This window comes from Staurois parvus, unplaced genomic scaffold (genome assembly GCF_062004578.1).
Source record: "Staurois parvus isolate SC_StPar_1 unplaced genomic scaffold, SC_StPar_1.0 ptg000116l, whole genome shotgun sequence".
NCBI lineage: Eukaryota > Metazoa > Chordata > Amphibia > Anura > Ranidae > Staurois > Staurois parvus.
Genome location: NW_028317912.1, coordinates 1616900 through 1631248, shown reverse-complemented (window position 1 = coordinate 1631248; position 14349 = coordinate 1616900). Strand labels below are relative to the sequence as shown.

General features: G+C 40.6%; 1 protein-coding gene across 1 annotated transcript in view; it reads right to left on the bottom strand.

Annotated features, from left to right (window-relative positions):
• The window catches only part of STAG1 (STAG1 cohesin complex component), a 271483-nt gene that overhangs the window by 42780 nt on the left and 214354 nt on the right, over positions 1 to 14349 (bottom strand). Inside the window, exons 19-20 of the mRNA XM_089671949.1 lie at positions 11466 to 11555; positions 10464 to 10667 (exon numbers count right to left, since the gene is read on the bottom strand). Of these exons, the coding sequence (XP_089528075.1) occupies positions 10464 to 10667; positions 11466 to 11555 (294 nt within the window). The remainder of the gene's footprint in view (positions 1 to 10463; positions 10668 to 11465; positions 11556 to 14349) is intronic.

Sequence of the window (14349 nt, the reverse complement as noted above, 5' to 3'; positions counted from 1 at the left end):
TTACCAAAAACATGTAGTAGAATACATTTTGGCCTAAATTTATAACCAACTTTGAGTTTACTATATATTTTTTATAGCTGAAAGTAAAAAATATTGTTTTTCTTCAAAATTGTTGGCCTTTTTTTGTTTATAGCGTGAAAAATAAAAAGCGCACAGGTGATCAAATTACACCGAAAGAAAGCTCTATTTGTGTGAAAAAAAGGACGTAAATTTCGTTTGGGTGCAGCATTGCATGACCGCGCAATTATCAGTTGAATTAGTGCAGCGCTGAGTAGCAAAAAGAGGCCTGGTCATTAAGGGGGGTAAATCCTCAGGAGGGCAAGTGGTTAAAAAACATGCTCAAGCTATTCCAGAATTAAAAAAAATCAGATAATGGAGACGAGGAAAGAACAAAAAAAGCTGCAGTATAAGTTGGAGATACAAGGTAATAAGCATAGGAAAAATAATCTTAGGATAAAAGGAGTCCCAGAGTTTACACAAGGAGAAGATCTAAAAGGGACAATATGTAAAATCTTAAACTCCATTATGGATAACGCCAATACTGAGAAATATGAATTGGACAATGTATATAGGATAGGAAGGTTCCAACGGGGTCGGGTGGAAGAGAGACCAAGAGATGTAGTTGTACAATTCTATAAATATGGAGACAGAGAAGAGGTATGGAAGAAGATAAAAGGAAGAACCAGTATTACATATGGAGGAAAAAATATACAAGTTTTTGCAGACCTGACAGCTGAGACATTGTGGAGAAAGAGATCACTGAAACCACTACTAGAACAGATGAAAAAACAGAATATACAATATAGATGGAGTAGCTCGACGTGTTTAATTGGATGGAAGAATGGAGTCACTGCATACCTGAGATTTCCTGAGGAACTAAGAGACTTTTTTGATAAACTTAATATTCAGAAAATAGAGATCCCAGGTTGGGAGGAGGAAGAAGGAGGGACATGTGCTATGAGAAAAGAGGAATGGGAGCTAGTTAGAAGGAGAAATAGAGAAATGATAGATATGGGGACATTGGGGGAAATGGAGGGAAGGTTAGACGCACATGGACAGAGCCCAACCCCAGGGTTAAAAGTCAAACATGGCATTAGGGCCACAAATGATTACAAGGCAAATAGTAGGCCTAGTGGGGGGGGGGGCGGGGCGGAGGGGGCTATTGGGAGAGGGATGGAGGGATATGGTTAGGGAAAAGAGTAATGGGGTAGTAACACTCTGCGGGATAAGAGAAACAAGAAAGAGGAAGGGTAGGAGGAAGGACGACTTAAAAGGAGTAGGGTAAGATGGAAGAAATCCAATTTATAACCTATAATGTAAAGGGATTGTGTTGCCCTGGGAAGAGATTCAGGTTATTTAAAGAACTACAACATAGAACATCTTCGGTGGTATTTTTACAGGAAACACACTTCGAGATGGAGTCAAAGGTTAGGCTGAAGACTAGATATTTTCTGACATGGTATTATGCGGACTCACCAATTAAAAGAGCAAAAGGGGTTGCTATAGGTTTCGCAAAGAATATAAGGTTTGAGGTGGAGCAGAGAATAACAGATCCGGAGGGAAGGTTTTTGTTTTTGAAGAAATTGATGGACTTCAAAAGGGGTTGTATGATAATAGCTGGAGACTTTAATGTCTGTATGGACCCGCGGATGGATACTACTTCCTATGTGAGGAGGGAGGAGAGCAGGTCCTTGAGATTATTAAAGAAACTGATGCATGAGTGTCAATTAGTTGATATATGGAGAATCAGGAATATGAAAGATAGAGACTATACCTTTTTTTCACATGTACATGAGACTTACTCTAGATTGGATTATATATTGGTAGAACATCGATTTATAGAGTCTGTAGTAGAAGTAAAAATTGGAGGAAGGACTCTGTCGGATCATGCCCCTGTTGCAATGAAGTCAAGATGGGGTAGAGAGGAGGTTTTGTCTGGCAGATGAATGAGGCACTCCTTATGGATGAAGAGATCGATCGAAAGATCGAGAGGGAAATTAAATGGTTTTTTGAGGAGAACGAAACAGAGGATGTGTCAATTGCAACAGTTTGGGAGGCCCACAAGGCCTACATTAGAGGACTACTCATTGCAATAGGGGCAAAAAAGAAAAAGGAGGGAAAAGATTAATAGACTGCTAAATGAAATATATGATCTTGAACAGGCTCATAAAAGGGAAATGTCTAAGGAGATAATGCAGAAATGAATAAAGAAGAAAGAAGAACTAGAGAAGGTAATGGAGGAGGAAAAAAGAAGAGTCTTTAATAAAGTAATAAGTGAAAGGTATAGATGGGGAGATAGGCCGGGAAAGAATTTACTGAGAACTTTAAGGAAAAAGAAAAATAGGAATTATATAGAGAAAATAAGAAATCCCAAGGGTGAACTAGTGCACTCAACTAAAGACATCGCTAGAGTATTTAAGGATTACTATAATGAGTTATATAATATTACACCCCAGGATATAATAAATAAAACTGAAACAGTAAATAGAGAAAAAAGAAGAACATACTTAAAAGAGGCAGGTCTACCAAAATTAAGCGAAATACAATTGAACTCCCTAGAAGCAGAAATTACATCAGAGGAAATAAAAACAGCGTTAAAAGGTACTGCGGTGGGGAAAAGCCCGGGTCCAGATGGATTTACGGTAAAATATTATAAAAAATATAAAGAGCTATTAATACCCAAGTTGAAGATATATATGAACGCTCTGGGAAATGAGATGGAAATAAGGGGAGAATCCTTACAGGCGAATATAGTTTTAATCCATAAGGAAGATAAAGACCCCTCGCAGTGTGCAAGTTATAGACCAATAGCGCTGCTGAATCTAGATACTAAATAGTATGCAAAGGTTTTGGCAAATAGACTGAAGGATCTGATGCCGGAGTGGATACATGGGGATCAGGTGGGGTTTGTCCCAGGGAGAGAGGGTAGAGACAACGGTTTGAGATCACTGTTGCTCATACAGGAAGGTAAAAAAGGGAAAACCCCAATGATACTGATGTCAATTGATGCCGAGAAAGCATTTGATAGAGTGAGTTGGGGTTTTATGATGGACACCTTGGAAATGTTGGGGATAGGAGACAGAATGAGAAAGTGGATCGGAGGGTTATATAGAGGGCCTACTGCCCCTATCATGGTTAATGGAGGAAGATCGGAGCTTTTCGAGATATCAAATGGTACAAGACAGGGATGCCCATTAACCCCACTGTTATATGTTTTATCATTGGAGCCATTGTTGTCTACGATAAGGAAGAACATAGATACAGTCAGGTCCATAAATATTGGGACATCGACACAATTCTAACATTTTTGGCTCTATACACCACCACAATGGATTTGAAATGAAATGAACAAGATGTGCTTTAACTGCAGACTGTCAGCTTTAATTTGAGGGTATTTACATCCAAATCAGGTGAACGGTGTAGGAATTACAACAGTTTGCATATGTGCCTCCCACTTCTTAAGGGAGCAAAAGTAATGGGACAGAATAATAATCATAAATCAAACTTTCACTTTTTAATACTTGGTTGCAAATCCTTTGCAGTCAATTACAGCCTGAAGTCTGGAATGCATAGACATCACCAGACGCTGGGTTTCATCCCTGGTGATGCTCTGCCAGGCCTCTACTGCAACTGTCTTCAGTTCCTGCTTGTTCTTGGGGCATTTTCCCTTCAGTTTTGTCTTCAGCAAGTGAAATGCATGCTCAATCGGATTCAGGTCAGGTGATTGACTTGGCCATTGCATAACATTCCACTTCTTTCCCTTAAAAAACTCTTTGGTTGCTTTTGCAGTCTGCTTTGGGTCATTGTCCATCTGCACTGTGAAGCGGCGTCCAATGAGTTCTGAAGCATTTGGCTGAATATGAGCAGATAATATTCCCGAAACACTTCAGAATTCATCCGGCTGCTTCTGTCAGCAGTCACATCATCAATAAATACAAGAGAACCAGTTCCATTGGCAGCCATACATGCCCACGCCATGACACTACCACCACCATGCTTCACTGATGAGGTGGTATGCTTAGGATCATGAGCAGTTCCTTTCCTTCTCCATACTCTTCTCTTCCCATCACTCTGGTACAAGTTGATCTTGGTCTCATCTGTCCATAGGATGTTGTTCCAGAACTGTGAAGGCTTTTTTAGATGTCGTTTGGCAAACTCTAATCTGGCCTTCCTGTTTTTGAGGCTCACCAATGGTTTACATCTTGTGGTGAACCCTCTGTATTCACTCTGGTGAAGTCTTCTCTTGATTGGTCACTTTGACACACATACACCTACCTCCTGGAGAGTGTTCTTGATCTGGCCAATTGTTATGAAGGGTGTTTTCTTCACCAGGGAAAGAATTCGGTCATCCACCACAGTTGTTTTCCGTGGTCTTCCAGGTCTTTTGGTGTTGCTGAGCTCACCGGTGCGTTCCTTCTTTTTAAGAATGTTCCAAACAGTTGTTTTGGCCACACCTAATGTTTTTGCTATCTCTCTGATGGGTTTGTTTTGATTTTTCAGCCTAATGATGGATTGCTTCACTGATAGTGACAGCTCTTTGGATCTCATCTTGAGAGTTGACAGCAACAGATTCCAAATGCAAATGGCACACTTGAAATGAACTCTGGACCTTTTATCTGCTCATTGTAATTGGGATCATGAGGGAAAAACACACACATGGCCATGGAACAGCTGAGAAGCCAATTGTCCCATTAGTTTTGGTCCCTTAAGAAGTGGGAGGCACATATGCAAACTGTTGTAATTCCTACACCGTTCACCTGATTTGGATGTAAATACCCTCAAATTAAAGCTGACAGTCTGCAGTTAAAGCACATCTTGTTCGTTTCATTTCAAATCCATTGTGGTGGTGTATAGAGCCAAAAATGTTAGAATTGTGTCGATGTCCCAATATTTATGGACCTGACTGTATAAAAGGAATATGGATAGGAGATAGAGAACATAAGGTGGCGGCTTATGCGGATGATTTGATGTTCTATGTTGGAAATCCTAGAATGTCACTTCCAAATTTAATGAAGATACTGAAGGAATATGGGGAATTTAAAAATTAACCTGACAAAAACCGAAATCTTAAATATAAACCTTAAAAATAGTGAAAAAGAAAAAATACAAGGCAAATTCCCATTTGTTTGGAGAGATAAAGAATTAAAGTATCTAGGGATAAAACTGTCAGCCTCAACTAAGAATCTGTATAAAGCTAATTATATTTCACTACTAAACGAGCTTAACCTCCTTGGCGGTATGATTCTTTCCGATTTTCTGTGCTGAAAGCGGTACCATTTTTTTGCATGGAAATATGTAGTTTTTTATTGTAGGCTTTAATTTTTAGGAATAACTCATTGAAATCTGTACGAACAAGAGTCTATTAAACATTCCGGACATGATAAAATTTGAAACACGAAATCATAAATTATAATTTAATAAATAATCATAAAAAATAATAATAATATAATAATAATAAATTGAATTCAATAATATAATCAAACCAAAAACACTGAACTTTGAAATACAGAGGCAAATACGCACATCGCTGAGCAAAGTCGCAAAATCGTTTTCAGTGTGACGAGGTTCCCCACGAATCATTATCACTCAATTCTGAAAGTGGTTCCAATTTACTATCGCTGGTCTAAAACCGCTTTTGACGTAAAGGGACGCTTTTTGGACGCCATGGACTTTTCTAAGTTTCCGGGCAGAAAGAACATTCAAAATGCAGGCAGGGCACAGGACAAAGCAGTAGGGACAAAATATATATGAAATGCATTGAAATAGCAATGACAGCAAAAATGAAATTTTTTAAAAATTCAAATTTCCCGCCAATTCCGGAGCCCGTACGTCCCAGGGATCGGAACACAGAAGCCGGATGCCGGCATCGGCCAGAGGAGATGGCCGGGGACGCTGCAGGGGACACATCGCGGGAGCGAAGGACAAGGTAAGTGCTGCAGGGACCCCCAGAGCAGCACCGCATGGTAAGCCCGAGTGTAGCTCGGGGTTACCGCTTTTGGTATAGAAATTTTACCCCGAGCTACACTCGGGATTATCGCTAAGGAGGTTAAGGAGAAGCTGAAGAGAGTGGGAGGTGGAAACCCGTCTTGGATAGGTCGCATAAACTTGATAAAAATGGTAATTGTGCCCAAAGTACAGGGTGCAGCAACATAACTTCCTTTTTTGAAATGCGTGCCATTCAGGCTGTAGCGGCCATAGCGGGGCGGGAGTGGTCTCAGGCGACAGGCGTAGTTCTAAAGTTTTTGTTCTCTTCCAGGTCAGTCATCATCATGCGTTGGAACAGAGAGCAGTGTGCGTTTGCCATAGAGGCCTACTTTTGGAACGGATTTTCTGTGATCGCAACCCAACGCGCTTTCCGACATCGCTTGCGTTCTGCACGCAAACATGCGTCTGCCCTTGGACTTTCGGATCGTTCAGTGAGGCGAATTCTTCACGATGACCTTCATTACCATCCGTACAAGTTGGCGATTGTGCATGAACTCTCCGAACGCGACTTCAATTCTCGGAGGAACGCATGTGAGGCAGTACTCGAAAACGTCCCTGAGGACGCAATTGTTTTTTTACAGTGATGAAGCCCATTTTCACTTGACTGGATGCGTCAACAAATAGAACATGCGCTACTGGGCTGACACCAATCCTCGAGAATTGCATCAAAGGCCTTTGCATTCATCTAAAGTCACAGTGTGGTGTGCAATTGCCTCAGCTGGGATTATTGGTCCCTGGTTCTTTGAAGAAAATTAGGTCACAGTGACAGTGAATTCAGACCGGTATGTGAACATGTTGGAGGAATTTGGACTTAGGGGACTTTTGGTTCCAACAGGACGGAGCAACGGCTCACACTTCAAGAGCATCAATGGCTGTTTTAAGGGAACACTTCCCGGAGCGCCTCATCTTAATAAGGAGTGATTTGGAGTGGCCAGCCCGCTCCCCCGATTTGGCCCCTTGCAACTTTTTTTTGTGGGGTTTTTTGAAATCCCGCGTTTATGTAAACCGTCCAAGGACCCTACAAGACCTGAAGGCCAACATCCGTGCAGAAATTGCCAACATACCCGCTGCTATGCTGGTAAGGGTCATGAAAACCGCCAGAAATCGGCTTATTCAGTGTATGGACGATGAGGGGCGTCACCTACCTGATATGATTTTCAAAACTGTGTAAAACAGAACTTTAGATATGTACCTACATTATTAAAGACAATAAAAAAATTCTGATTCATAAAATGGGTTTTATTGCGTTTTGAAAAAAGGAAGTTATGTTGCTGCACCTGTATTATATAAATTTCAAATGATTCCAATCAAACTTCCAGAGGCATATTTTAAAGAACTTAAAAAAAATGATAATAAGATATATATGGAGGAATAAAAAGCCTAGAATACGTTATGAAATGTTGACTAGAAGTAAATAAAGAGGTGGATTGGGTGTACCAGACTTTAAGAGATATTATAAAGCGGTGATAATTGCGAGAATTTTTGATTGGACTCATAATCCAGAGAAAAGTTGGGTCAAAATCAAAAATACACTGAGTGGAACAAATTTAGGTAAGATTATATGGGTGCCTGCACAATACAGGGGATTAGAGGATAGCACAAGTACATATACTTTTAACGTTTTAAGAGTGTGGGAAATGTTACACAGACAAAAGGGATGGGTTTTTAATTCACAGTTAATGCCACTAAGGAACACAGAATATTTTACCCCTGGGCAGGAAAACATCGCAGGGAAATGGATTATAAAACAAGAGGCGCAATTAAGAGATATAATGGTGGGGGAGGAATTAAGATCATATGGAGAGTTGGAGAAAAAAAAGGAAGAAGTTTTCAATAAGATGGATAGATTACGATATTACCAACTGAAACATTTCTTTGAGAGTCTCCCAAAGCCTATGAGAACTAGAAAAGAGTGGAATCCATTGGAGAGATTGTTGGAAGCATGGGGAGATGGAAGACACGGAATTGCAAAAATATATAAGATATAAACAGAATTAGACACGGACACAAAATTAATATACATAGAGAAATGGGAAAGAGACATGGGAAGGGAAATAGATGAGGAGGAGCAAAGGAAAATGTTTAGATTAATTCACGAAAACATTAGTATGCGGGAGGTGGAAATAAATTACAAGTGTTTGGTGAGATGGCACATTACACCTAATGTAGAGCATAAACTGAATGGGGAGATTTCCCAGATATGTTGGAGAGGTTGTGGAGAGGTGGGCACGTGGTATCATATATGGTGGGAGTGTTCAAGAATACAGGTGTTTTGGCGGAAAATAGTTTATTTAGTAAGGAAAATCACTAAAATTAATATTGGATTAGACCCAGAGTTATGTCTTCTCCATAACACAGAGCTTCCAGTGAAATTATATAAGGTCTTGGGGATATGGCATTATTTGAGTACAGCGAAGAGCTTGATACCTAGGTTTTGGGAGGAAAAAAAAAAAAAGGAGGTGCCAACAGAGGAAGATTGGATGGGCAGAATGAATCAAATCTGCGGGACAGAAAGACTGTATTACATGCATATAGATTAGATGGAGATGTATAATACAAAGTGGAAAAAATAGGAAGAGTATAGAGAAAAAGTGAAATATATGAGGATATAATACCCCTTGAAATGGATTTAGAAATAATAGAAATGTATGGTGTAAAAGAGGAGAGAGAAAACGCAGAGTGGGAGAGGGAGGTGGGGTGGAAAGGGGGTGGGAGGCTGAGGAGGGGGGGAGGGGGAAGAGGGAGGGTTGAGGTGAGGGCTTTAAATAATTTATAATAGAAATGTGAATGTGATTTGTATTTGGATTGATAAATTAATAAACATTTAAAAAAAAAAAAAAAGACCTTACAAACCCAGGAATTTTGTGCTGATTAGGGCCCTTGACAGCCAGAGGGGATCAGGTCAAAGAAGAAAGGCAGCAGAGACAGACAGGAAACGTAAGATCCACACAGTGCTTCATGAGCAGGAGCAGAAGCAGGGTGGAACTTCCTCCAGGGTGAATGCTAGGAAAGGGCACAGACTGCATGTTTTCATTGCTTTACTCAGAAAAGCACTTGGTCCCTCAGCCTCAAAGCAAATTTTAATTAAATGAACCCCCAGGAGCTTTATACCATAGCGTGCACTGTACACATTATGCAATACATTATGGCAGACTTAACGGCTAGTCAGTGCCTTCTAGAGCTGCACTGCCAGCACTCCAGCTGGCTACAGGTGTTTCCATCTTCTTCTGGTCTTCCTTTCAGGTTTGGTCTGTATGGCCATTTGAATGGACAAGTCAGGATGATGTCATTCCCGCACATGGGAGTCCCATCATCACAGCATAGAGGGGTGCTGTATGCTCCAGTGTACAATACTACTGACATGCAGGGAGAAGCATTTATAACAGATAAGACCAATAGTCAGTGTTTTTTTTTTTTTTTTTTTTTTTTTTAAGTGTTACTAAACCCACAACAGTAAAATAGTCTTTATATGCAGTAAAGCATACTCACTGTGAAACCTAAGGGGTTAATCATCTGCATTGTGTAAAAAGGCTGTTTGATCATGACTTCTCTGATCCTCCTTTTCTTCCAGTGTCCCCCTCCTATCTCCTGATAAGACATATGGTGTGGAGACACTATGCACAAGCTCAGTTTGGTGTGTATTGCTAGAGGATTTTTTTTTTATTGGGGAGAGTGCATGTGATCAGCACAGGGCCAATCAGCACTGTCCAGACAGAGGTCAGGGGGGTTCTGCATCCTCCTAGAATAGAACGAGAACTCCTACAAGCTGTAACCAGTACTCTGCTGAACATGGATAGAAGTCACAAGACTGCTCTAACTGCTGATGAGAAAAGGTATTTAGCAGTTTATGTTTACCAAAATAATTGCATGTTTATGTAGTATGTACTGTGGGAGACCAGATATAGTGAAGGCAGGGTCCTGGGTTTAGTAACATTAAGTTTATAGTAAAACCGGCAGAGCTATGAAACTGACATGGGTGGAGCTCCGGCCGCACAACTGTGTCATTCATTCACAGAGCTCTGTGAATGAATAAACTACAAGTCCTGTCCACCACCTTAGTAGAAGGATTTATAGTTCTTAATGGACTATGAACGCGCTGAGCAGCACACTTGTAGTTCATTGACACTTTGTGCAGCTCAATAACTGAAAGCCAGTACAGAGGTACAGGCAGAAAGCTGTAAGTGTCTGCAGGAGCCTGACATTGTAGTCACGTTCCACTGATCGTGGGTGCCATACTTTGCAGGCACCTGTGTGCATTTATATTTACATTTTTTTAATTGCAAAAACATGTGCACTCATGATTTTTTTCTTAAAGGTAAACTTAGTATTTAACTAAATCATATCAAAGAAATGCAGAAAAGGGTGTTAAACCTAAGTGATGGTCAAAACACTTGAAAAAACACTCATCATTGCAAGAGCATAGATGTGATCTGGAAACTACACATCAGGCCCAGTATGTCGAACAGTGGTTCACTTACATTTTGTAACAGCTCCTCCACAGCATGTGTGAACCTGTCTGCCAGCTCATCAATCAGCTGACTGTGTGCTACGTCCACTCGGTTCTGAATTGTGTACTCTTCACTGCATAGTATGCTGTAGGTTTTACTACATGCTTCTAATACATCGGCCTCTGTGTGTTTCTCCACAACAAACCTAATCTGCTTTAGTAAACTGTCCAGGTGCTGTATAAAAGAAAAATACATTAAAAAGACAAATATTAACAAGTGTTTATTTCCAAAGTTTAGGGTCTCATTTACATGGGTACTGAGAACAATATACCATGAAATGGCCATTTGTCTATGTGGCTGGAGCCACCTAATGCTGTGTACAGGCAGCCTGTGTACGTCTATGGGGACACAACAGCTGCACAGACACAGCAGACTATCCTCTGTTGACAAGCATGCAGATGAACAAAACAGCCAATTCACAGTGTATTTTTAGTGTTGTTCAACTCTCCATGGGGCTAAATGCACATAAAACTTGGTCCTGCTCACATGAAAGAGGATCTAATACTTATTTTTATTGCTTTCTATTTCCATGGTGAAACAGATATAAGGGGATTCTCAAGAATGTGGGCAAAACCTGACAATGCATCTAACCATTACCCACAAAAAAACAAAAACCACAAAACAAAAAAAGTTTGACGAGAATTCTACTTCATAAAATTATTGTATTGATTGCACATATCAGGCCATGATCTAAATCATCTCATTTTGACTTCTAGCTAATCCATTTTTCTTGACGCTAAAACTAAAATGTTGATGCTAAAACGGAGGCAAAATCAATTTAAAATGAGACATGATCTGACTTGTGCAGTACTACTACTTTGGCTGAAAATATAAATAAAGACAGAAATACCAAAATATTTTATAAAGTATGCTTTAAATATTTTCTAACTTGCAAGAACAAGAATACAACAAATCATAAAACTTTTTAACATAAGCCAAGCTACTAGATATTTTTGGTGAGCGTAAACATACCTTTTCCATTCGCCCTGTGCTATAAAGCTCTAGATCAAAAAACTGAGGAATTTGTAAAAGATTTGCCACTTTCTCTGCATCAGCAGAATACTGGAAGAAATAAGAACACATCCAATCAGAAAATAATAAATATTTTTACTGCAACAGGATTTCTGTATATCATAACGTCCTTTCAATAAAAATATGATGCTTGCATATACTGTTTGCATCTGACAGCAAACATCAACTTCACTAAAGTAATAGCTCACTCAAAAATGCAAACATTTAACATTTGAACAGATGTTACAGAGCAAATTACTTTTTTTTTTTTCTAGGCCTCATTCAGCTGGGCACTGGCACCCGTACTGCATCCATTCTGCCTTCCTTTTCACATTGTCTGCGTTTGGACCCGTGCAGTGACTCCTCCTGCACAGCTGTCAAACTTTGACATGCGGCTGTGTCTGTGCAGCCACTGTGTCTGAATCCACTTCTATAGCCTGCCTGAACGTAGCTCGGGGCAGATGCCAAAACAAAGGCAGCCTGCACACAGTACAAATGCCAGTGACTATCTGAATGAGGATGCAGCATTTCACTTCTAGAGAGACCATGACAATAAAGCTTGATCTATGACATTGATATTATGAAGATTTCTTCTTTTTAATTATCTCATATTACAGAGAACATAAAAGGCATGAGAAATAAGAAGCCAGTGGGTGAGTAAATCTACTCATAAATGTATCAATTTTGTGTAGAAAATTTTCAAAGCCTCCTATCTCATTGTTGCTTAACAAGGTAGAAAACAGCCTGGAAGACCTTTTTGCTCAGAATAGACTTGAGCAATATTCTAAAATGTGGTTTCACTGGAATATATCTGTTTATTCCGATGAGGACAAAGCACTTTTTGAGACCTGTCCGGCAGACTGACTTTCCACTGACCTTATGGTCACCCCACAAATGCCAGCATTGCAGTATTTTGACCCTTTCCCTTCTCCCAGCATCCTTACCCTCCCCACTTTTTTTTTTCCTTTTTTCTTCCCCTCCTGTTAAAGGAAATGTGGTATCTTACGCATGTCTGGCATATGGTTCAGCGTTTGGGCAGTTCAGCGGTATAGAGTGATCCATAGTCTAACCTGTGCTACTTATCAGTTGTTTGGTATTATCTCTAGTTATCAGGTTGGGAGACTCTTTTCAATAGGGCACAGTCTATCCCAGTATTACTTGTCCTTAACAATGTTTTGGCTATAATACATTTTTAGTAACTCCAAACAAGTATACATGACAGAAGTTCTGACTTTACTGTCTGCAAGCTTCTCCCTGGTTACCACCAAATTCTGTGAATGAATAAAATTATAAGCACCATCGGGCCACCGTGGCCAACGACTTGTAGTTCTCAAAGAATTGTACGTGCACTGGTGAGCACTCTCTAGTTCATCAATTGGTCCTGCAGTTCAGCAACTGAATACGCATACAGGAGATATGGTCGGACAGTGTACTGAGAGTCTGCAGGAGCCTGACAATGCACCCGTAATCTGCTGATCGCTCCAGAGTAAACAAATACACATTTTACCGGCAAAAAATGCATTTTTTTTTTTTTTATTAAATTAACCTCTAAAGTGCATCTAAAGCCAAAGCGTTCTTCATTTTTGTGAGGGAATGTGCCCCCCCCCCCTTTCAACCACCAAGCAGTCAGGTCAGCTGAGCACAGATAAGGAGGAACATCTGTTCCTCTCCTCCTCTGTGGCAAATGAAGCTGGAAGTGACAAAAAATTTTTAACTTGCGGTTTTGGTTCTGTTTAACTGGCCGGTAATGGCCAGTGAGGCAGCCGATCAAACGATCTGTGTAAGTCCCGCATGCATATGTAAACGGTGTTTACACCACACGTGCGGTATCACTACAAATGTTAAGAGTAAGAGCAATAATTTTGGTGCTAGAGCTCATGTTTAACTCTAGACTAGGGGTGTAAAACTGATGGCCTTCTAGATGTGGAACTACAAGTCGCATCATGCTTCTGCCTGTGGAAGTCATGCTTGTAACTGTCAGCCTTGCAATGCCTAATGGGACTTGTAGTTCCGCAACAGCTGGAGAGCCATCAGTTTGACACCTATGCTCTAGACCAGCAATGGGCAAACTACGGCCCGCGGACCGTATACGGCCAGGTGGACCTTTAAATCCGGCCCGCGGAGCTAGGCTCCTCTCACAGTCCGCCCTGAAGACCGGTGTAGCATGAAAATCTGTCTCCTATAAGGATGTCCCCCAGACGTATCTGCGCATGTGCCGGAGATCGCCGATCGGCTGCTAATGCCTGAAACTGGCACATGCGCATATACGTCGAGGGGGACAGATCCTCATAGGAGACAGATTTTCATGCTACTCCGGAACGGCGCGGGAACATGGCGAGAGGAACGCGCGGAGCAAAGGTAAATGAATTGACACAGGGGGGACTTGGGGGCTTAATATGGGGGATGAATTACTATATGGGGGATGAATTACTATATGGCGGATGAATTACTATATGGCGGATGAATTACTATATGGGGAATTAATTATTACATGGCGGATGAATTACTATGGGGGATGAATTACTATATGGGGGATGAATTACTATATGGGGGGATGAATTACTATATGGGGGGATGAATTACTATATGGGGGATGAATTACTATATGGGGGATGAATTACTATGGGGAATGAATTACTATGGGGGATTAATTACTATATGGGGGATGAATTACTATGGGGGATGAATTACTATATGGGGGATGAATTACTGAGGGATGAATTACTATATGGGGGATGAATTACTATGGGGGATGAATTACTATATGGGGGATGAATTACTATATGCGGGATTAATTACTATGCTTACTATGGGGGAATATTACTATACTTACTATGGATGACAC